Here is a 22,569-nt window from a genome sequence, read left to right as displayed (position 1 = left end):
TTTATGGGAACAGTATGCCTGATGACATTTTTGTTTCTTCATTTGCCATACAACTAGTTGCCTCCATTTCTCCATCTTCAGAAGAAATGATTGCTCTAGCCAAGGCTTAAGTCAACATTTACCAATATCTGATAGGTAGTCAATGAATTTAGAGGCACACATGTTTGAAGTGACAGTAGACTTGGAACACAGGACCTCAAAGTTTCTGAGACAATAAAACAGGAAAACACCTGACTCAAAGAAAATGATCTTGGAATGGCTAACCACAGCAAATTCAAAGTTACCACACCAGCAGCAAATATAAATATGACAAGCAACTGGTCCAAGCAGAAGTGGCTCTTCCGGATGACGTTAAATTAAACTAAAAAAGCCCTTTTCTCAGGAATAAAGCCTATGCTTCCACTTGCACACCTGACTTCCAGTCATTCATACCTCCTCTTCAACACCAGTACCATAACAGGACATTCTTGACTGTAACCTAACTCTTTCAGCTTGGGGATTTCTATAGTTAATGACATATATGGTTGTTTTCTGTCTGTTCCTCATTTCAAAAGCCCTGAGTTGTATGAGCAGGGTTCTTGCAGTGTTATAACCCTAACTAGTTCTTGGCTCCTGAACAGCACTAGTGAACAATTATTGAAAGGAAGAGTGAATGAATGAATGAATGATGTGCCCATTTTTTTTCAAGTACTCATCTCTTCATCTCTTCTTCCCTCTGGTATTTGACTTCTGCTACAAGGCTACTGTTGATATCTCTGTTAAACAGAGAATTTTAAAGCCTGCGATTCTATGCAAATATATGATCACATATTCTTTTCTGTAAATGCATATCGCTACATTTATCTGGGCAAAGGAACACTAGCTTTCATCAGAGGATCAAATGATCCATGTTAGGGACTGCACTTGGTCCCTAACCAACTGATGCCCTGGCACCCATCAGAAACATGTTGGACATGAAGTCTTGAAAGAGTTAACTGATGTTCAGTGAGGTTCTAAGTGTGGATCACTAATCCAATAAGGCAGGTGGCTTTATAAAAAAAAGAAACACCAGGAATGCACATAGCACAGAACAAAAGGCCACTTGAAGGCAAGGAGAGAGCTTAGGAGAAAAGAAATCCCATCAGCACTGCATATTCCTCAAGATACAATGAGAAACTCTGGTCAAGCCTTTTAAAGCCTGGATCTAATGAAGAAATCTAAGGAAGGAAAACCAACAGCTAGCTTCTTCCTACCTGAGCCTTGTAGGGTTGAGTATACTTCCTGAGCCTTAGAATCCATATAACAGTCATTATGTTATACAAAATCTCGATTCTTGGGGTCAAAGTGTCTTCAAATGTTGGCACAGTATGGCAGTTGTCTCATCTTCTGTATTGGATAAAGACTTGATTTTTATTAATAGCAGAGCTAGGTGCCTCTGCAGGGTTTGAAATAAAAAAAAAAAAAAAAAGTCTGGTGTTACAAGACATAAAAACTGGCCCTATCTCTATGGATACCACATCTGCTGAATAGAAAACTGAAAAAAAAAAAAAAAAAAAAAAAAAGCTAAGTTTAGAGGCTTTTGGATTCTCCAGATGTGAAAAGATTGAAGGCCAATGCTGGAACGAGAAAGTAAGTGTGATGGCAAGGGGTTTGCAAGCCATCCATTTAGTTTTGGGTTGAAAATCCTTTTCTATGAAGGAACAGACAGAACAGTACAGAACAGTTTTTTTGTAGATCGTAGCAGTTATTGGAACTGCATAACTTGACTTCCTGGTGCCAAAGCAACAGTACATAGACTAATGAGCATAAGTATATCACAATAAAGCTCTATACAGCCCTCATTTGTTGACCTCTGACTTTCACAGAAAAAAATGTATTAAATGTGGAAATTGATAGGATGTGGAAAATGGGGGATTTTCTCCCACAAGGTTGTGTGATCCAGTATCATAAATTCATTGAGTCACAGTCAGTCAGGATATAAAGGACTTCATGACAACTGCACGGTCCAATAGCATCATTTTGTTGGGGATGGTGATCGGAGAGGTCTTTCCTAGATGACATGGGCAAAACTGGAAGGAATTTCCAAGCAGGGTTCAGCAGCGACTTTGGTAGGTTTTTTTTTTTTTTTTTTTTTTTTTTTTTTTTTTTTTTCTTGCCTCTGGGTATAGTGGCTCTTCTTTTGACCTGGAAATCATCACTTTGCATATAACAATGACTTCACATTTAATAATTATTACCATATATCAACGATGTGTCCGACAGCCACTGAGAGAGATTCTTTCCCAGTTGAGGAACCTTAAAGTACTATCTGCGTCTTACATATCCCCCAAGCCATTTTTGTGCTTCTGATTTTTTTTTTCCAGATATGATATTTTTTAAATGGTTGTGAATCCTCCTTTCCTCTAAGGATTATGTGCTTTCTAATCTCAACAGTGTTTCATGTTAAAAGCATCATAGAGAATTTATTCAAGCCAAGAACTGAGGCATTGCTTTTCCAGTCTCATGACAAGAAAAGAAACCATCACAGACATGCATTATCAGAATACAACCACAGTCGACTCCAACGAAAGAGGAAAGATATGCACTAAAAATCCATCAAAACATCTTATGACTGCTATGCAAAACCAAAAATCATCCAGAGAAAAGGTTAGAATAAAATATGCCAAATCCTCATAGGGCCTGTCTTCTGAAGGTACACCCATGGATAAGTTTTTCCCTTTTTCTTTTCAAAGGACATATAAAATAGGTGTGCAGTGACAATTGTTTTTAAATGTTAAATTAAAATAGAGTAATACTGTTACGGTGCATAATTTTTCAAAATTCATTAGTTTTGCATATTATCTTGCTCTATACAGGGACTTATTAAATTAAACTTTAAAATCTTTATGTATACAAATTCTATTTCCTGGTCTAAACATACAATGTATTTAGCCATAAAGCTAAATACATTATTTTTTTTTCTCCATAACTATTAAATGGCTTGTCTTTGTCTAAATATTTCCAGGAACTACACTCTCCTCTCCTTCCTATTCCTAATACAACCCTCTTTTCTTTACTCATCTACTAACAAATAAGGCCAGCATGAGATAATCTTGCTACCAGAATCTCAAATGTGTAGGGAAAATTATCTTTCAACGTGGCTTCTCTCTTGCTTTTTTCAGGGAATCTTCAGCCTATAGATGCCTCTCCAAGAGCTGAAGTACACATGTCACAGTGCATGACAAGAGGCAATCTTCTACATGGCATGACCAGACACATGGCTGAGTCCCTGTTGGACAATTGGTTCTCCTAAAGAGGCCAGTTCAGCAACAGCAAGCTCTCAGCCCCATTTATAATCTAGTGGTGAACTGTTGGGTAGAAGCAGAAAGAGGGGAGCAGGGGAAGAAGGCAGCTGTGTGCTAGCCCTCGGGGGTACTCCTGCAATCTAACTTTAAAAAAGAGCTCGTCATCAGAAAGGAACAGATGGGGAAGGTCTCTGGGAGCAGTCAGCAGATCGTATGCTGGAATCAAGATGCAAAAAGCTGCAATCTTCCTGCCCAAGTACACAAAGGATCCTAAGTCCACCATGTCTGTACTGCACAGTCTTCTTCTTCTTCTTCTTCTTTTTTTTTTTAACATGCCTTCTCCAGGTCAACTTCATGATTGATTGATTTCCCTAAAACGCATTCCCTAGCCTCAACTATAAGAAGATAAGTGATTGTCCCCAAAAGTTCCTTAAACAGGAAAACACAATTGGGGCTGAATGTCTTATCGGCATGCTCGTTTTTTGTCAAATGTACAAGAAAGGTAGTTATGAAACTTGGGTCTTATCCTATGTCCCATCATATATTGTTCAGAAAGCCTGATACTGTTAACAAGATCTGACTTGAATCAACAATTATGTTTCAGCTCATCTACTGGGTACCAGATGTTCTTCTATGTATTTAAAAAAAAAAAAATCAGTTGAAACAGCAACGGCAACAACAACAAATTATGAATTATAAATTTAGTAGAAAAAAATACACGTTTAAAAGCATTCTCTTTAGCAATGAAAACCACAACATATGCATTTAGGCCATAAGAGAAGCAACACGATAAAACACATCTTGATATGAAAGTACCTGAAAGTGAGACAAGGGGAAGGAATAAGTCATGGACTCTGAACCTGGGTGTCAGAGTTCAAAAAAAATATCCATGTGTTGTCATGCAAAAAGACCCCATCCTTTGCCTGGAATTTAACTGCTCAGTACACTAGAATCAGCAACACCACTAACATCTAGAGAGAGGTTCCATTCTTTCACCTTTTAAAGTGGGCTCTTCCAAGAGATATAGAAAATATAGCACCTCAAGTATTAGAAGATAACATTTAAAATGATCAAATTGGGATGATATTTTGCAAAAAATAAATAAATAAATAAATAAATAAACATAAGAGAAGTAAAGCTCAACTAAAATATGAAATTATTCTCAATAATACAAGTGAAATATTAAGAGATCTACTCTATCCGTAGTATAGAGTACTAAAGATCTTTTAAAATCCAAAATCACCTGAAATTTTAAGATACCTTTCTAAATATTAAATGCTGTAGAAATCAAAATAAAAGAACAGGAACCTGTTAAATACAGGGGAAAATTATCAAACAATTTTAAAAATAGGAATCAGTACAACAAATGTATTATTTCAAAGACCAGGAGATAAAGAATGGACAGGGAAAAAAAGATGAAAAGAAAATCAAATGAATAATTTAAAAAAAAAAAAAAAAAAAAAAAAAAGCTCAGAAGTGAATGGCATGTTTCCAACTTCAAAGATCAATACACACCACACAGCAGATGAAGACTGACTTGCGCCACTGTGTCATCTTATGAAATTCCTGGCCATTATGATGATGGTGAACATTTAATAATTTCAAGAAGACAAAAATATACATTTCATACAAGCACATGATCAAGAACGAAAAGGAAGCTGGGCACAGTTGCACACACTTACAATCCCAGCACTCGGAGAGGCAGAGGCAGGCAGATCTCTGGGAGTTCAAGGCCAGCCTGGTCTACAAAGGGAGTCCACAACAAGCAAGGCTACACAGAGAAACCCTGTCTCATTAAAAAAAAAAGAAGAAGAAAGAAAAGAAAAGAAAACAGATTCAAATTTCTTGTATTTTCAAGACTGGAAATAAAAAATTGGATCCTTCAAAATGGTAAGGAGAGAAAAGTTCCAACTTAAAAAATTTAATCAAGTTATTAGTTAAGCACAAAGGGAGAATAAAAGCTCTCTCTGATGAGCAAGACCTCAGAAGCACGCATCCTAAGCACCTAAGCAAGCAGGGTACAAGAGGCTAAGGGATGTGCTTCATCAAAACCCGAGTCAAGAATAAAAGGCATGATCCATGACCCTAGAACTGGAAATCCAGCCCCGAGACTTCAATTCACAGTCTCTGGCAGACAGAGAATATCTGTCTGTACTTGTATATAAAATATGTATTATGCTTTATCATTAAAAAAAAAATAAAGCCTCACTCAGAAGTATTAACCCAAGAGATCAGTTTAAATCCAACTGTGAAAAGTGCAATGTTTCTGAACGGTTACTTAATCAAAGATTCCATAATCTGAAGAACAAAAATGACCCTACCAGCCTCCATGATACACAAAATAGAAGTAAACAACAGTGGCACATTATGGTGGGTCACAAGATAGAGAAGACGAACATGAAACCCTGGAAGAGTGAGATGTGTAGAAAGCCTTGTTAGAAAAAAAAAAAAAAAAAAAGAATACATTGAAAATATGGGTGAAACATCATGATAGATAGATGATATAGATATAGATCAAAGAAAAACAAACAAAATCGCCCAGTAACTGTGGGTAAGCACACGTGATGAAAGTGGTTAAGGATACCTGGAAAGCATGTCACAGAGCCTGTCTGCAATTAGCTTGAATGCTGTCCTTGCCTCACAGAGACCTGCCATACCATATAATGAAAACACGTTCTAACCACCGTGGTTTTTCAAAGCTGTGGACAATGACCACCAACCCGTCAAAGCCCAGAGCAAACAGAAAGTGGTTGCTCCCAAAATTTGCACAGTGTTACTTGCTGTCTTCAGACTCGCCACTATTGGCTTTATGAAGTGCTACACTTAAGCGGTATACAGCCTCTTATGCTCAAAAACAGGTATCTTTATTATTTTTAAGCAATTGTTATGATTTACTAGACTAGCATGTGCTATTCTAGCTATAGTTAGTTGCTGATATAAAGCCCAAAGAGCGCTAACTCTCCTTGGATGAGATACTACATATGTCTGGGTAGCAGATGTTTTTAATAGCAACAAAGCAGACACTGAGGTTATCCAAAAGAGCTAGAATTTGTAAACCATCATTTTCTACCTTGGTGTGGTCTTGGGGAAATGTTTAATTTCTCTGGGCCTTCTTTTTTCCATGCAGGAAATGGAAATAATATTAATATCAATTTCATATGATTGCTCAGGGCTTATTGGCTAATGAGCAAGCTAGCTGTTGATATCACAAGTGTCGAAAAGCTGAGCTCTTACAATGCTGGTTATTACTGTTAGCTTCTAATTCGTCATTTTTTGTGGTGCTTTTTTTCCCATATGGGTACTATGAAGATTTTAATATTCAAGGGGGAAAATCCTTTAAAGTTTAAACTAAACTTAGTTTGACTATTCAGAAGATTTGGTAGTAGAGCCCAATAAACAAAAATAAATAAATAATAAAAATTTAAAAGTTAGAAAAGAGAAAGAATTTAACCTGCCACCATATTGAGCCATCAACTAGGTTCCTTTCCAATATCACAAGTTCTGGCTTCTCTGTCCTTAATTTAAAACAAATTCCAGATCCCTTTGAAATAATAATACAAATTCTACAGACAACTATTAATATCCCACTTCCAAACTCGTCCAAAGCGGGCTCGATGGCACCCTTTCCACAGAAGCCACACTAAAAAGAACTAGGCCTCTGAGTTCTGAATCTCAGCTCTACCGCTGATGTGACCTTGAACCGTGCAGCCTGAGTTCTGCTCCAGCAGCCAGCTCATCAGCCGTAGCAGTGCTTTGGAAAGCTCCGTGCCTTGTGAAGCCAGACGGTGGGATTTTAATGACAGTCTTGGGGTGAGCCCAGCAAACACGTGGGTGCCAAAGCTACCAGCTATTGAGTTTCAATTTAGAAACTGGCCTGGCTAACTACAGTCACAGGGTGTCACGAGTGCCAAAGAGCCACTTAGCGGTGTTGGGAGAAATCTCGTCCCTAACATACAAACAGGGACCGGGCCTCAAAGCTCTGGAATTCCCAATCTCAATACAGCTGAGAGCAGGAAGGTGCCACAGAGAGAGAAGAAAATGGTATACATGAGCGAGTTTATTCTCAACATCCATCTTTTCAGTTTTCCTTACATCGCTTTCCTTGTTTCCTGAACTCAACACCAGACAATAGGATCAGAGTGGGTCCTGATGGCTGACACGGCTGCTCCTAAGCCACAGCAGTGGAAGCTTACCCCTCCACACAAAATGGGACTAAACCGTGAAGTCCTCTCCTCCTATATCCTAGAACAAAAAGCCCTCTTGTCCCATCCATGTTTTTCTTAGTCATTGCAGAATAAAAAAACAAGAAATCTCCAAAATTCCTATATTAAAAAAAAAAAAGTATGTAGGAGCTAGAGAATTAACACTGCTGGCTGTTCTTCCAGAGTACCAGGCTTGATTCCCAACACCCACAGGAAAGCTTACAACCATGCATAACTCCAGTTCCACCCTCCTCCTGCACCTTCATGCATCTGGTGCACAGACATATTTGTAGCCAAAACACCCACAGAAATAAAATTTAAAAGGGAAAATTGTGTAGGTAATTACATCTTAATCTAGTATTCCCCCAAAGTATTCTTATGTAGAAAAATGAATAATCATTTTCTTTCTTTTTCTTTCTTTCTTTCTTTCTTTCTTTCTTTCTTTCTTTCTTTCTTTCTTTTTTTTAGGGGTTGCTTTTTGTAGACAGGGTTTCTCTATGTAGCCCTGGCTGTCTGGCTGTCCTGGACTCACTTTGTAGACCAGACTGCCTTTGAAATCACAGAGATCTACCTGCTTCTGCCTCCGGAGTGATGGGTTTAGAGGCGTGCACCACCACTGCCTGGAAAACAATCATTTTCTTAGTTCCAACACCAGCTCCACTGCTACTGTGGGACCATGGGCAAACAAGCTAATGTTTTGTATTCTTTTCATTTTGTACATGAGGGTGACAGTGGTCCCTACCTCACAGCTTCAATATGAAAATCAGCAAGTTCATATATGATGTTTAGAACAGTGCATATCATATCACTCAGAGATTAACTTTTTAATAGCTATGGATTTAGTTTCCAATTACAACATTTCTTGTCTGATCCCACCTTCCATCTATCCTTCCAGAAGTAACAGTTGTTTCTCTTAATCTTCTCTCTTCTTTATATCTTCAAATATTACTTCTTCATTAAGTTAATTCATGTACTCTTAGAAGATATTTTCAAGCATTTCCTACCAAAACAAAAACCTCCATTTCAATTTATTTCAAGTCTAGGCACGATCTCTTGTTTTCTTCTTCCGGTTTCTGCCATTCTTATGATCCCTGTGACACTGGTCTCGCTCACTCTAGTTATCTCCTCTTTCCACATGCACACAGTCTCTTTTTCCCATTTCCATCCAAGTGCATCGGGAATAGTGTCCATATACTGACACTATCCCCCAGTAAGTCAAGTGCTGGCCATGCAAACAAAAGAACCCCAGTTTGATCCCTACAATACTTGTATTAAAAAACAGCCATGTGAGATGTTGTGTTTGTAAACCCAGTGCCAGGAAGGCAGAGACATGCCTTCCCCAGGGCTTGCCATCCAGCCAGTCTAGCCTATTGGGCAAGCTCTGGGCCAATTAGAGAAATTCTCTCACAATAGCAAGGTAGGTGTCTCCTGAAGAACAAGATTGGCCACTGGTCTCTGGCCTCCACACATACATGCACACATGTATAAACACACATATGCACTGAAAATAATTGTTTCCTCCCTTGATGCCTACCAACATCTTGAACTATCATGATTGCAGATTTACTTCTGCTTTTGACTTTTGTTCCTTGCCAAGCCCAGTAGGCAAGTCCCATAACACACTCACTGCTTGATTTTGTACAGCATAAGAGGCCGACGATGGACATGGTAGAGGACTCCACTGAGTGCTTCTTCCCATCTCCTGAAAATTCCCCTCCTCGTTCCTCTGGGATGCTGCAGTCATGTGCTTCTCACATCAGCATCTACTGCTCTTGCCCACACATTCTCCTGCCTTCGGTGTGTTTGGAGAAGGATGCGAGAAAGACAATGTGTGAACATATGGGGAAAAGCATTTGATGGGGAGGAGAAAATGAGCAGACAAGAGAAACTCAAGGTCTGTTGTAATCCTAAGAAGACGAACACAAAGATTTCTTAGCAGTGGGATGTAGTCCTGGAAAGAAGGCACAGCCTTTTTGAGGGGCCCTGAAGCTGAGGAACTTGGACACCATTGTACTGTCAGTGGAGAGCCCCTGAAGAGTCAGGATTAATCATGTATCTACTCTTCCTTACAGTTAAAAACATCCCACACCCTGGCTCTTTTTCCCCCTAAGAAACATTTCTAACAGCTGCCGTTTCCTGTTCCCTTACCCTCCATCTTTCCTACTCTATTATTACCTTATGTATTACCCTGTTGGTGTGATAAAACATCATGACCAAGGCAACTTAGGGTAGAAAGAGTTTATTTGGGCTTATAGTTCTAGAAGGAGAAGGGCCCATCAAAGTGGGCAAGGAGCATCCCATAGGAGACAGCAGGAATAACAAGAAGCTGAAAGCTCACATCCATTACTACAACCATGAAGCAGAGAAAACCAGCTGGAAGTAGTGGCAGCTATTTAACCTCAAAACAAGTAGCTAATTGTAAATGCCAGTGCTTACTTACCGAACCCGGCTCAGTGAGAAATGAATCTCAACCAGGCTGGGTTGGAGGGGTCTCAGCAAGACCGAGGCTGGGACAAATTTGTTCCGAGCAATCAGACTTTTTATACCGTTATCAGAAGCAGAATATAATGGTGGTTTACAGGATACAATGATGTCTGCGAGCTATACGAGGTGCACAAGAGTAGTTGCCTAAGACTAACTGCCCTGTGCAATTTCTGTATGCTTCATTGACTTCCAAGGAACAGAGAGTCACAGGAAGCCTAAACACTCCACTGCTGGGGAAGTGCATTGGTCTTTCAGGAACTAAAAGGCTCACTGTGCCCCAGGAACCAGGGACTCCAACCTGAAAAACCTATGGCACATGCATCTCAAGAGCTACACCAGGCCAACTCCAGGATTCCCCGCACCCAATGCCATACTTCCACCAGCAAGGCTGGACCGTCTAAAGCTCACCAAACAACACTGGCAACTGGGGACCAAATGTTCAAATGCCTGAGACAACGAGAAATATTTCTCGTTCAAAACCATAATATCCTACCGCAGGTTCTTCTACCCCCACCCCACCCCACCCCGCTCCCACCCCACCCCTCCTTTTTGTCTTTGTGTACTAGGGCCAACCACATAGTAGTTAAACAACAAAAAGAGAACATACAGTGACCTCTAGAGGCAAAGCGGGGTAGTGTGAGGTGAATCTGTACAAGCATAGAGACTTGCTCTGATACAAAGAAAGGTGCAGTTTGCTCTCATGGTCTCCTTTTCCCAGGTTACATTCTTTTGGATACATCTGAAACATGAATCTTATTGCTGTTGTTGTTTTGAGATAACGTCTCATTATGGAGCTCTGGCTGTCCTGGTACCTGGTATGTAGACCAAGCTAGCCTCAAACACACAGGTATCCACATACCTCTGCCTCCTGAGTGCTAGGATTAAAAGGACCACAATACTTGGCTACAGCATGCATTTTAAACCGCTGATTCAACTAATATCCAGGAAGTAAAGACTCAATAGCCCCAGAAGATTTTATACCCTTCGCATACCTGGTGCCATTCACAAGGTACAATTTATAGAAAGCATATATGCATCTATTGCCCAAGAAAAACAGCACTTTTCACTGGTTACAGGCTGGACACACAGGATGGGAAAACTATAGCAATAAAAGGCCAGACATGATGCTCCATATGAAAAAGATGCAAAGGTGTAGTGATCCATGATCATGGCAATTTATTGGTGATTTGCTCCAAAAACTTAGGAAAAAAAAAGTCATATGGTGGCGTACAATTAATATCTTATTTTTATGCTGTCCAACACAAATCACAAAGTTTTCTAAAAGATTAAACTAAAGCCAAATTACCAAAATGGAACATGCCAAAATAAAAACATGACGTGAGGAAACTGCAGTGACCCTGGAATACGGCAAATATTCCCACAAAGACCACTCTGGCTGAGAAGTGGTGGTGTAGATTAATTTTAAAAATGTTTTATTATAGATCCAGATTCTCTCAGTAATGAGAAAGAGAGAGGGGGCGGGACAGGAGATACTATTTGTAAGAGTGCAGCCCAGGTGCAACAAGAGAACCAAGCAGTTGGAAGACATCGGTACCACCAAGAAGATCAGCAATGGTGGAGTGAAGCCAGCTGGAGCCTGGAAGTTAGGCAGTGTGTGTTTAAAGGGTGAAGCCAGTGAAGTGAGCCAAGCCTTTGGAGGTGCTCAGAAGGTCATGAGTGTATGCCAGACTCTGGACAATGCATTATTTACAGTGTAGGTGGAACATTTAAAGTTATATATTTTATATTGTCATATGAATATTAACATGTCGTCTTGGGGATAAATAAGAAAGGAAAGGCTCTAAGTGAAAAGTACTGTGTTTGTGTGTCAAGGTGACAAGAGCTCAGTTGTGAGGCCTAGTTTTGTGTCAACTTGACACAAAGGTAGAATCATCAGAGAGAAGAGAACCTTGATTGAGAAAATGCCTCCAGAAGATGGGGCTGTATGCAAGCCTGTGAGGCATTTTATTAATTAGTGGTTGTTGTGGGTGGGGTCACCCTTGGAATGGCAGTGCCAGGTGCTATTAGAAAACAAGCTGAGCAAGCAATGAGGAGCAAGGCGGTAAGCAGCATCCTCCATGGCCTCTGCTTCAGCCCCTGGCTCTGTGTCCCTGTCCTGCTTCAGTTCCTGCCCACAGAGCCTTGGATGATCTACTGGTATATGGAAATGTGAGTGAAATAAAGCCTTTCCTCCCCCATGTTGCTTTTTGTTATGATGTTTTATCACACTAGTAACCCTAACTAAGAAAATCCAGCAATGGCCCTGGGGCTGGGGCTGAATTCAGATGCAATTCTACCTGCCAGACCCACTTTCTAGCTGAGAACACGTAGCTTTTGCAGATGAATGAAATATTGTCTTACCGCATAAGTGAACAACTGAAGAGAGACTGCAATTCTCATTGCAAAACACAAGCCTGGGCCCATCCTCAAAAGGTATCCACTGCAAAAACAGCCAACCATTGGGCCACAAGGTGGAGTCCAAGCATTCTACAAGCAGAACTGATTCATCTCAGAAGGAATGACCACTTCTTTCAGAGACAGCGAGTTAGTTTCTTCCTTTTAGCTAAACTTCATTTTTGCAAGGATTTTGTTTTTATTTTATTGATAATTGTGTGTGTGTGTGTGTGTGTGTGTGTGTGTGTGTGTGTGTGTGTGTGTGTAGGATTTTGTGCATGTGACAGCAATGTCTAAGGAGGCCAGAGGAGAGCATCAGATCTATAGACTTGGGCTATGAACAGTTCACCAGGGGTGCTGGGAACCAAACTCCAGTTACCTGCAAGAGCAGCACGTGCTCTTAACTGAACTGTCCCTGCAACCCCTGTACTCAGATTTTAAAGCCTCTCAAACTCATCTTTCTTGTCTGGGTGCTTGCCAAAATTCCCCCCAAACAAGCCCACCTTGGTATGTACTTCTCACAATTATTCCCACAAACACAAGAGCAACAAAGTTAGTGTCCATACCTGCATGAGAGCTTCTTACATAACCTATTCAAAATATCTAGCCCCTTTCTCCCCCAAATGCTAAAGTTAGTGACATTTTTAGGCTCCATCCACCCTGAAGTGTGGGGTGTGTACTTGTCACAGCCCCATAGCCATCCCTTTGCAGCATATACATTTGAACCTAAGTCTCTTATTTGTGTGACGCCTCCATTATCAGGAGACAATTAACCCAGAGAACACAGATTCAAATAAAGGAACATTCGTGAAGCAAAGATACCTTAGAAGACAGTTTTGCAGCTGTGTACAAAGCTACGTAAAATTTTAAAAATGTGCTGTGATGAGGATTGTGTGTGCATGTGTGCATATGTGTGTGTGTGTGTGTGTGTGTGTGTTTTCGTGTGCATATTTGTGAGCATGCTTCCATAGCATTTGTGCATGTGGAGGCCTGAAGTTGCCATCACATTCTCTGCTTTTCTTTTTTCTGAACACGGCCTTCACTGAACCTAGAGCTCGTCATCTCAGCTAGACTGGTTGTCCAATGAATCCCAGGGATCCTCCTGTCTCTACCCTCTCCAGTGCTGAGGTTTCAGACATGGCCTCCACACATGGGTTTTACATGCATTGCAGAGATCTGAGCACAAGTACTAACACTTGTGCAGCAAGCACATTCCCACCTGAGCCATCTTCCTAGCTCCTAAAGGACACAGCTTTAAGGACACAGTTTATTTGACTTAAAAAACCCCCCCACTCTTATCCACTCAAGAGAAATGACCATGTCACGCAAGCTGTAAGCACTTGTTTCCAGTGGCTTCCAAATAACCCTCCCTTACTAGAGACAATCCCTGAATCTTGGATAAATGTCAGTCTTTCCACTCCACAGAGTATTGCTCAGGCACCAGTCTCGAATAGCAACAAGATGTATGATACCATTATGTGACATTCTAGAAGAGGAAAAGCCCAAGGACAGAATCCAGACCTATACTGTCAAGGACTACAGGTGAAAGGCATGAACAAAACCTTCCAAGGTCTTCTAATTGTTCTAGATCTTCATTATACTGTTGCTTACAGGAGTATGTGTGTTTTCCAAAATTCTGAGAGGTATAAGATTTCACCATGTGTAAACTGCACACAAATAATCCAAGTTTCTAAAACCTTAAAATATTAATATGAAAACTTAAGAGACAGAACAAGAAACAAACAAGAAATACCTGTCTGTACCTATATTGAAAGAGAGAATGGGGAATACGAATACACTTCAAATGGAGCCTAGTGTATTGAAAACAATACTGAAAAAATTGGAATGATACTTTATCTGGAAAGAGAAGGTAAGAAGTTTATTTTATGGCCTCTTCAAACACATTTTGGCTATGGTTATAAATATATGTTAATTCTTAGGACAGAAAAAAAATCTATTTTTATTTGTTATGTAACTTCTCCATCAAGATTTATGCCAGGAGGACAAGATTTTTCATTTCACACTTGACTTTTCATAGTCTAGTTGAGAAAAAGATCATTTCCCCCCCCAGAATATTTTAGGATATTCTAGTTCCCAAAGGTGTAGCTTGAGCCTTAGAAAGGTCTCATATTTTTCTTGGGCACTTACCATGCCAACATTGTTGGAAATTTTCATCTGCGAAGGAGTTATCTGACCCAACTCTGCTTTATTTTTAATTCTGCCACAGATATTCCACCAGTTGGCCAAGGTCATTTCCAGAGTCCATTAACATCTTTCCTGCTTTGAAAGATCTGAAATTTCTCTGATTTTTGCCTCTATATCATGTATCTGGTGTTGAATGGAAAGGAGAGAGAGGGGAGGCAGGTGATGGTCAGAGAGGAAGGCTTATAAAACCACTAATTTTAAGTAAGTTTGGGAGAGGAATATTCAGGTCAGAGATGACTCTCTACTGAATATCTTTCTGGAACAACAGCTTCTTTGTTGTGGGTTGCTGTCCCTCAGCCAGTTATTTGCTTTTCCACATTGAATTCAGAGCAGCTTCAGATTACCGCCATGCCTGTCACAAGATTAGACCCACTGTCATTTCCTTTGTCCATAGGAAGAAGGCTAACAAGGCTCAGGAGAGATTCAGAAGCCATTCATTAGGCCCATCCCCTCTGGTTTTCCTTTGGTAGTGTAGCTGCCCTTAAGTTGCTCATGCTCCTTTAGGTAAACCATTACCCAAGCTCTTGAAAGTAAGCCCAAGTAAACTTGGGGTTCACCAAACTCACTTAAGGTACAATCATATCTTTGGTGCCCTTCCTGGGGTGAATAAATGTTCTTTCATGTCTCCTCGGGAAAAGATTAAGCCAATACATGGATATCTGTTGGTTTCCCTGCAAATAGACACCATCTTATTGTAAACACATCAATGTTTTGACCTGAAGATGTTTTTATAATGTATCAATTACATTTTGTTGGTGTCCCCCTATTTGAATACCTACTATTCTTCCAGATACTATGTCACATGGTTTAGATACATCCCTGAGTGTGGCAGGGAACTAAGTTGAGATAGACAACATGACCTCCAGCATATTGCTCAACATACAACAAGCATTCACCGAGCAACTGCCAGACTGAGTCTTAAACATACCCTTGACACTAAAGCGACATTCCTAATTTGTCTATGAGGGTATGTATATTGGTATTCCCAGTGGCTTGATGGGGGAAAAGAACCACAGATAATGTTCTGTGTCCCCATTCCCACACACACTGAGAGTCCTCAGCCCCTCTGGACAGCTGTTCAGCTTGTCTAGCCACACAACTTATATATTTAAGGGCACCAAAATATAAGGACACCTCTCCTGCTTTAGACCCCACAGCGACAACCACAAGACAGGGAGGTTGGGAAGGACCTAAGAGAAGGCCTGAGCCTATTATGGCCCCAGTTTCAAGGATGTCTGAGGACCACCCTCATCAAGCAGTCCACAGAGAGGTGACAGAGCACTTGAGACCTGGGATGTGCTTACCAGAACATCACAAATGCCTTCTCCAGCAGCAAGGCAACTGAGACGCAACAGGGGGAAAAGATATCCAACTTGACAACCTGCTCCTCCAGGCCTTAGAGATCTGGGAAGTTGGCTGTGGGAGGCAGTGGGGCGGGCCACCCCTGTCACTGGCAGCTGTGCCATCCTTCTCTGCACTCAGGGAGGCGAGCTGTACAGGCAGCTTCTTGCACCCACACTTTAGCAAAACCAGACTAAATATAGCCACGTTTTCTCTTGTGAGCCAGCTCAGAGAGGGTGGCACTGATCCATTCCACTTCAGAAAATCAGGCAGGAACCAGCGTGACTTACAAGAGTGCAGCTTCTCTCTCCCTTGCGCCTGTGGTTTCCAAAGAGCCATATGCAAGAGCCGAATGGGTTGGAGAGTGCCGAAGTTTGGCAAAGCAATGACAGTGAACTTTGGAAAACGAATATGCTGGAGTAGACGTAGAGGCCTTTTCTTTCACTTTCTTGTCCATAGGGTGAAATAACCATACTACTAGCACTTAGGAAAAACCCACAAGGGAGCACACATTACACATACATGTTCCATGCCCTTTACCCATTACCACACCCATAAATCCTCATGAAAGGCTCACTCAACGCTGCTACTCCTCCATTAGCCTGTCCCTAAATGCCCCGTTTGTTCTCAGACCTCCCACGTTATAGTTGCTCGTATTTTTATTTAGCACTCGCGGCACCAAGTCTATTTGGCTTCTCTCTTTTCACCAAGTTTTAGGTAGGGAAGGAGGTGGCAAGGGAATAGAGAAGCTCAGGTCCCTTCCTTATTACTTCTGCCACCATATCTGGCATAGTTCTCACCACAAGGACAGCTCTCTAATGTCCCTTTCCAGGAAAAAAAAAAAAAAAAAAAAAACCCAACCTATCTAAAGACCACAAACGAGAGCTCGCAACCGCTCCTCTTTCTCCTAATGAATCAAAGGCACAGACGCATAGGCTTCAGAATCCCAGTGGCCTCTCCATGACAAGTCACGACACCGGCCACTATGACTCAGCCCTTCACTTGGTCCTACAGGTAAAGGTCTCCACCATCTCCCCTTCTTTATTCCAGCCCTTGTTCATTCTGGCATATGGGAACATCGAAGCTATTGAGGAAGTAAGGGTAAAATGAAAGGGATTAGTCAGGGCTGGGCTATGCAAGGCAACTGTGGGATTAGACCAAGCCCTGTCTGAGACTGGATGAAGGCTGCAGGAGCAATGGGAGTGGCAGGAAACGCTGCCACAGCGAGTTTCCTTTCAAGGGTCTGAGGCCTCGTTTCTTGTTCATGCAGTCATTCCCTAGGAATTTTCAGTGGTGAGTGACTAGTCACCATTCTTTTTTCCAAAAAAAAAAAAAAAAAAAAAAAAAAAACAAAAAACAAAAACAAAACAGTGATCAAGAGGAGCTGGTGAGGCAGGTAAATCAGATCTGATGGACTAGAAAACAAAATGAAATTAAGCAAAAAAAAAAAAAAAAGTGGGGGGGGGAGCGGAATGAATCTTTTATGGCATGCTAGTGGAAGAGCTGGAAACATTTGGATTGAGACACCCACTGGGAGGTGTGTTCACTCTCTCACTGCTTCTAGAGGGGAACAGCATTGGGAGTTTGTCAGCCTGGTGGTTGGTTGGTATGGAACTCCAACAACTCAGAATTCTACCCATCAACTCCCCTCTCTCATCTTCCATCCATCCATTCATTCATTCAGAAAGTACACACGGTTTTGACACAACGTGGAATGAAAAAGTCATTTTAAAAGTCCAGGTAGGATAGGACAATGGCAGGGAAGCCATCTCCCCGTTGCATGGGACAAGGGAATTCAGAATGTTTCTGGCCTCTCTCCTCATCCACTTGTAGTGGGGGGAAAAAAAGGATAGTAATCTTATGTGCATGCTCGTGGAAGCCACAAGGCATGGGCTGCCCAGCCCCCTTTCCTTTCCTTTGGGGCATACGTGGCAGCTGTGGGTATCAGTTCTTTCTGCTCTCAGCCTGTCAGTAGGACAGAGGGTGCCTCTGCAAGGGAAGAGCAGTGCGAACATGCCCACTTACTGTATGTTCCAGAGTCTGAAAGGTGACCCATATTGTCTTGTGATAACAGTGACATTGTCATCTCATACTGTTGTTCCTTTCTAGGGCCTTAGTTCTCGAACTAAGATGGGTAGGGTCAGCATTTATTAGCTCCCCAAATGCACTATCCGACAACTGTTTCTCTTTGCTACAAGTGTCTGCTTTTTTTTTTTTTTTCCCTGTTTTCCAGTTATTAATTAGTCTTTCAAGAGCCCAGTGATAAGCGGTGTTTTCCTTCTTATTACAGAAAAACTACAGAATGTGAATACTGAATGGCTGGTAAAATGTCATTTAACAAACTATTGTGATCAGCTAAGAACAACAATTCAGATCACGAATGTCATTTAGAGCACACAGCTTTCCATTTGAAGTACTTTTCTGGATGGGAGGGGCGCTTCTAGTGCTCAAAATTGAAAGCCATTTTCTTGCCATTTAAGAGGAGCTATTCTGTTTGACCTGCCGGAGAATCACCAAGGGCAGAAGCTCACTCTTCCTACTTTTGTTAAAAATGCTAAGGATAAAGGAACAGAGAGGATGTAAGGAGAAGGAGAAAAACCCTCTCTAGCTTTGGGGAAATCAATGAAACAATTGTTGTCTCCTGAGTTCCTGGAACTGCACATAGAATTCAGAGACAAATATAGCACCAGCTCTAATGGATCCACACTTACCGCTCTCCCTATAATATCACAACTCATTTCTGATGGACAGAATCATATCAATAAACAGAACTGCATACATGTTCCATACATGGAGAATGGGTGACTACAGGTGCTACTTTCCCATTTAAGAATATTCAACATGACAATCTCAACACAGTACAGACCATGGCATAGTATCCGACCCCATGTTTTGAAAGCACATCTGTATGGGGGCAAATACAGAAATAAAGCCACTCATAATTCTACCCCGATATTTGCCATCTTTCATTCATCCATCCATCCATCCATCCATCCATTCATTCACAGAGGGCACACACTGGCCTAAACACAAGATATAAACACCTAAGGTAGTTATAAAAAGTATAGGCATCCAAGAATCCAAAACAGACCAAAAGCCGCAATTAGACTAAGAACAAATAAGATGTTCTGAAATTCAATGTGATATACACATAAATACATACGTACGTATGTATGTATGTATGTATGACACTAGCCATAAAACCATAAACAAAAGGCACCTTTTTCCATTTTAAATAGGAAGGCACACATTCAGCAAGATGAGTAAGGGCCCTACTTGCAATTAGCATTTTTAGAAGTTCAAGTTTACTTAAGAGGAGGGTTACACATTATAAAAACCTTCTAATTTGTTCCTAATTAGAGAACATTGCTGGCATGAATAAGTAAAACGTTAGCGTGTAAAGCAGGTGCTAAACGGTACGGCCTTCTTTTGAAAGGAGAGGAACGGCAGAGAGTGTAAGTAACAGTTATAATTTACTTGTGTTCTAGGCACGCTTCTATAAAACCTGTCCTCCACTACACTGTTCCCAACAATCAAACAGTAGCAACTCCATTTTTTTTTCTTCCAGGTATACAGACGAAAGCCCAGATGTTATCACATGCTATATTTCCTTTCACCATCCTCTGATAAAAATACCTGGTTCTCCAACTCACTATTTCTCAGGGAATAGCTGTAAATTGGTCATTCTTTCATCCTGACCCTGGATCCTATATGTGATGGTCATGTAGGATAGGACATTTAGCACTCTGATGGTCTAAGGGCCAACATTCTAAAATAGTAGCACCAGGTGACACGTTCTAAATCTCAAATGAGTGCTAGGAGGACAATGCCATTCTCAGCAGCCGATGAAACCAGCGTTTGTGTCTTAGAACATCAGGGCTGAAAACGAGGACTATTCTATAAAATTTGGACACCTAAGAAAGCCTCCATTACTCGTAAGGAGCCAATTATGAAAGTTCCGTGAATGTTTGTTGTGTAATCCACAGACAGTTTTTGAGAGCCTGCTATGAGCCAAGTTCTATGCTATTGCCTAGGAAATCGGGGTGTATGTTCCTATGCCCCAGTGCTATAGAGTCTAGTGAGACATATTAAGTGTGGAAAGTGTGTGGCAGATTTAAGCACGGGTGGTAAGGAAGATTAGAGCAGGAGGTCCCCAGAGCTTGGAAAGGCAGAAGAGCTGGAAGTTCTGGGAGGACTTCCTAGACCCTTGAAGGACCACAGGGAAGTAACCAGGAAGGGCCTACTTCATGTTCTCCTTGCCGGAGAGATGACTCAGTGGTTAAGAGCACTGTCTGCTCTTTCAGAGATCTTGAGTTCAATTCCCAGCAACCACACAGTGGCTCGCAACCACCTGTACTGTGATCTGATGCCCTCTTCTGGCATGCAGGTGTATATGCAGATACTTATCTACATAAAAAAAAAAAAAAAATCTTAAAGTCTTAAAAAAAAACTTGGCAGAAAACTACAGGCAGGAATTCCCACCCCCCCACCAGGGAAAGTTTAAAACACCCCCTTCCCCTGTGTACTTCAGTCCCATTGTCATTCAAACCCAGGGACTCCTGTTTACTGCACAGGCATCTCAGTCAAGGAAGTCACTAGAAAATAAAATAAGCTCTTCGATGTCTACACCCACTCTCAGAGCCCTTGCTTTTGTAAGGTCTGGCTTTGCTGGTGCAATCCTCCCAAGGCAAGAAATGTGACTAATTCCATTCTATACTTCTCAGAGCGAACAGAAAACTACCTTTAAGAACACTGTGGATTGTCAAGTAGGAGGGAGGGTCTCTCATACAAAGGGCACAAAAGAGAGATCATAATTAATGTCACCTGATGGGCAAGATGGAAGGGTGGTGTAAAATAAATAGGCTTTGTTCTCAAGCTCACTGATGGGCTTTATGTTGGCTTTCTGTTTCTGTGGCCTGTCTGTCTGTCTGTCTGTCTGTCTGTCTATTTATCTATCTATCTATCATCAATCAATCTATCATATATCGATCTATCATCTCTCTGTTATCTACCCACCTACCTACATACTTGCCTACCTGAGAGAAGGATAGAGGTGTGTGTGTTGGGGAGGTGGATGGTTTTGTTGGTACAGTTGGGAAAAGCTGATAGTAGAGGCATCGGGCTGACAAGCTAGGATCCTGAGATAGCCCAAAGGCCATCATGTAGAGGTGATGAACGTGTGAGCTGCGCTGTTGCTACTTGAAGTAAGTAAAAGGTCAGGATAGTTCATTTTCTGACCCCTGCGGCAGAGAGGTGAGGCAGAAGCAAGAAACCCCGTGGGCTTTTCTTCTCTGTAGCCTACAAGGAACCAGCTCATTTCCCTTAGGCAAACAGCCTGCTGTAGCTGGCAACCATGCCTTCCTTTTCCTGCTTTAGGTCCCCTCTAACCCTAAATGCACTCGGGAACCATACTTAATGGGAAGCGAAGGTGGGTTCCCCATATACTCCCGCGTTCGTTTCGTCTCATCCCATCATAGAGGTACAACGAGACCTCTAATTTGGCGTCAGAAACCCTCTGCTCCATGCGCCCTGTTCCACACAGGAACGAACCTGAACAAAACGCCTGTGCCTAAGTGAAAGTGACATGAACAATTCGGATCCCTCAAAAATTGCCTGACCTAACTCTTAGCCAAGAGAGTTCAAAAAGAGACAGGGCTGTGCAATCAAAATGGCAAATTCAAAGTCCAAAATTACACGGAAGACAGTGAAAGAGGAAAGGCAGACTTCAAAGAAAAGACTTTCCCAGTCTAGGTGGCTGCCTTACACTTTGATCCTGTGAACTTCACGAACCCTGGGCAGGACTACACAGAAACAGGTGTAAAGACAGCACCATCCTAGGGGCATATATGCTGCAGCCACTGCTGGGTACACACAGCGAGGGGTCCAAGCTTCTGGATGATGCACCTGACTAGAGTCCTTTCCCACGTGTGGGTGGCAAAGCGAACATTCCCAACAATGTGGCCACGCAATCTAACCTGGCTAGAGGGAACAGAGAAAAGAGCAAGTCAGGGCTGTACCCTCCTGCTGGACTTCCCGGTTTTCCATCCACTTCCAGTACATCCTTTAAGACTGGGAGCGCTCTTTCCTCCTACTCTGAAGTCCTGCGCACCTAGACTTCTCTCAGAGGCAAGCGGATCAAGTGCCTCCTGGCCTTGCAGGGCTCAGGTGAGTGCCAAGTGGTACAAGGGAAAAGGGGCCCGCTCGCCGCCACCCTCTTTTCTCTCCGCCCCGCAGGAGCCGAGCTTACTCAGGGGTGTGTAGATTGGGGTGCGCGGGTTAAGAGGGAGCTTAAAACGCCCCAAGCGTCCCTTACCTTCCACAGCCATTCTCTCAGAGCTTGCCTAACGCATGCATAATTTTCTTGGCCGAGGTACTCCTCCAGCCCCGCGCTCCCGCCCCCCTCCTCTAGCTTTCGCCTAAATATTCTGCGCTCATCTGCTCCAGGACCAACCTGCTGCGGTCACGCAAAGCGAGCTGCCGGCTCCTGCTCCGCGCGAAGCTGCATGGGAGTTGTAGTCTGTTCTCCCTGCCGCCCCCAGGAAACCTCCCACAAGTACGGTAGGGCTAGATTTCGCCCTCACAGTGGGATTGCATATATACATTCCGTGGAACCAGACTAGTCAGACTATATTTCTCTTCTGGCGACCTCGGGAGGGAACTCCAAGAGTGATGACATTTAG

The 22,569-nt window shown here is 42.0% G+C and overlaps 1 protein-coding gene across 3 annotated transcripts in view; it reads right to left on the bottom strand.

Moving 5' to 3' along the window:
• Samd12 (sterile alpha motif domain containing 12) overlaps window positions 1-22,311 on the bottom strand; it is a 447,164-nt gene extending 424,853 nt beyond the window's left edge. For all 3 annotated transcript variants that reach the window (XM_051159686.1, XM_051159685.1, XM_051159687.1), the window contains exon 1: window positions 22,203-22,311. In XM_051159686.1, coding sequence (XP_051015643.1) covers window positions 22,203-22,215 — 13 coding nt within the window. In that variant the 5' untranslated portion in view covers window positions 22,216-22,311. The remainder of the gene's footprint in view (window positions 1-22,202) is intronic.
• Between the last annotated feature and the right edge of the window lie 258 nt (window positions 22,312-22,569).

Source organism: Acomys russatus, chromosome 17 (assembly GCF_903995435.1).
Source record: "Acomys russatus chromosome 17, mAcoRus1.1, whole genome shotgun sequence".
Classification (NCBI taxonomy): domain Eukaryota; kingdom Metazoa; phylum Chordata; class Mammalia; order Rodentia; family Muridae; genus Acomys; species Acomys russatus.
The sequence above is the reverse complement of the archived record's forward strand: the minus strand, read 5'-3'. Positions and strand labels throughout refer to the sequence as shown.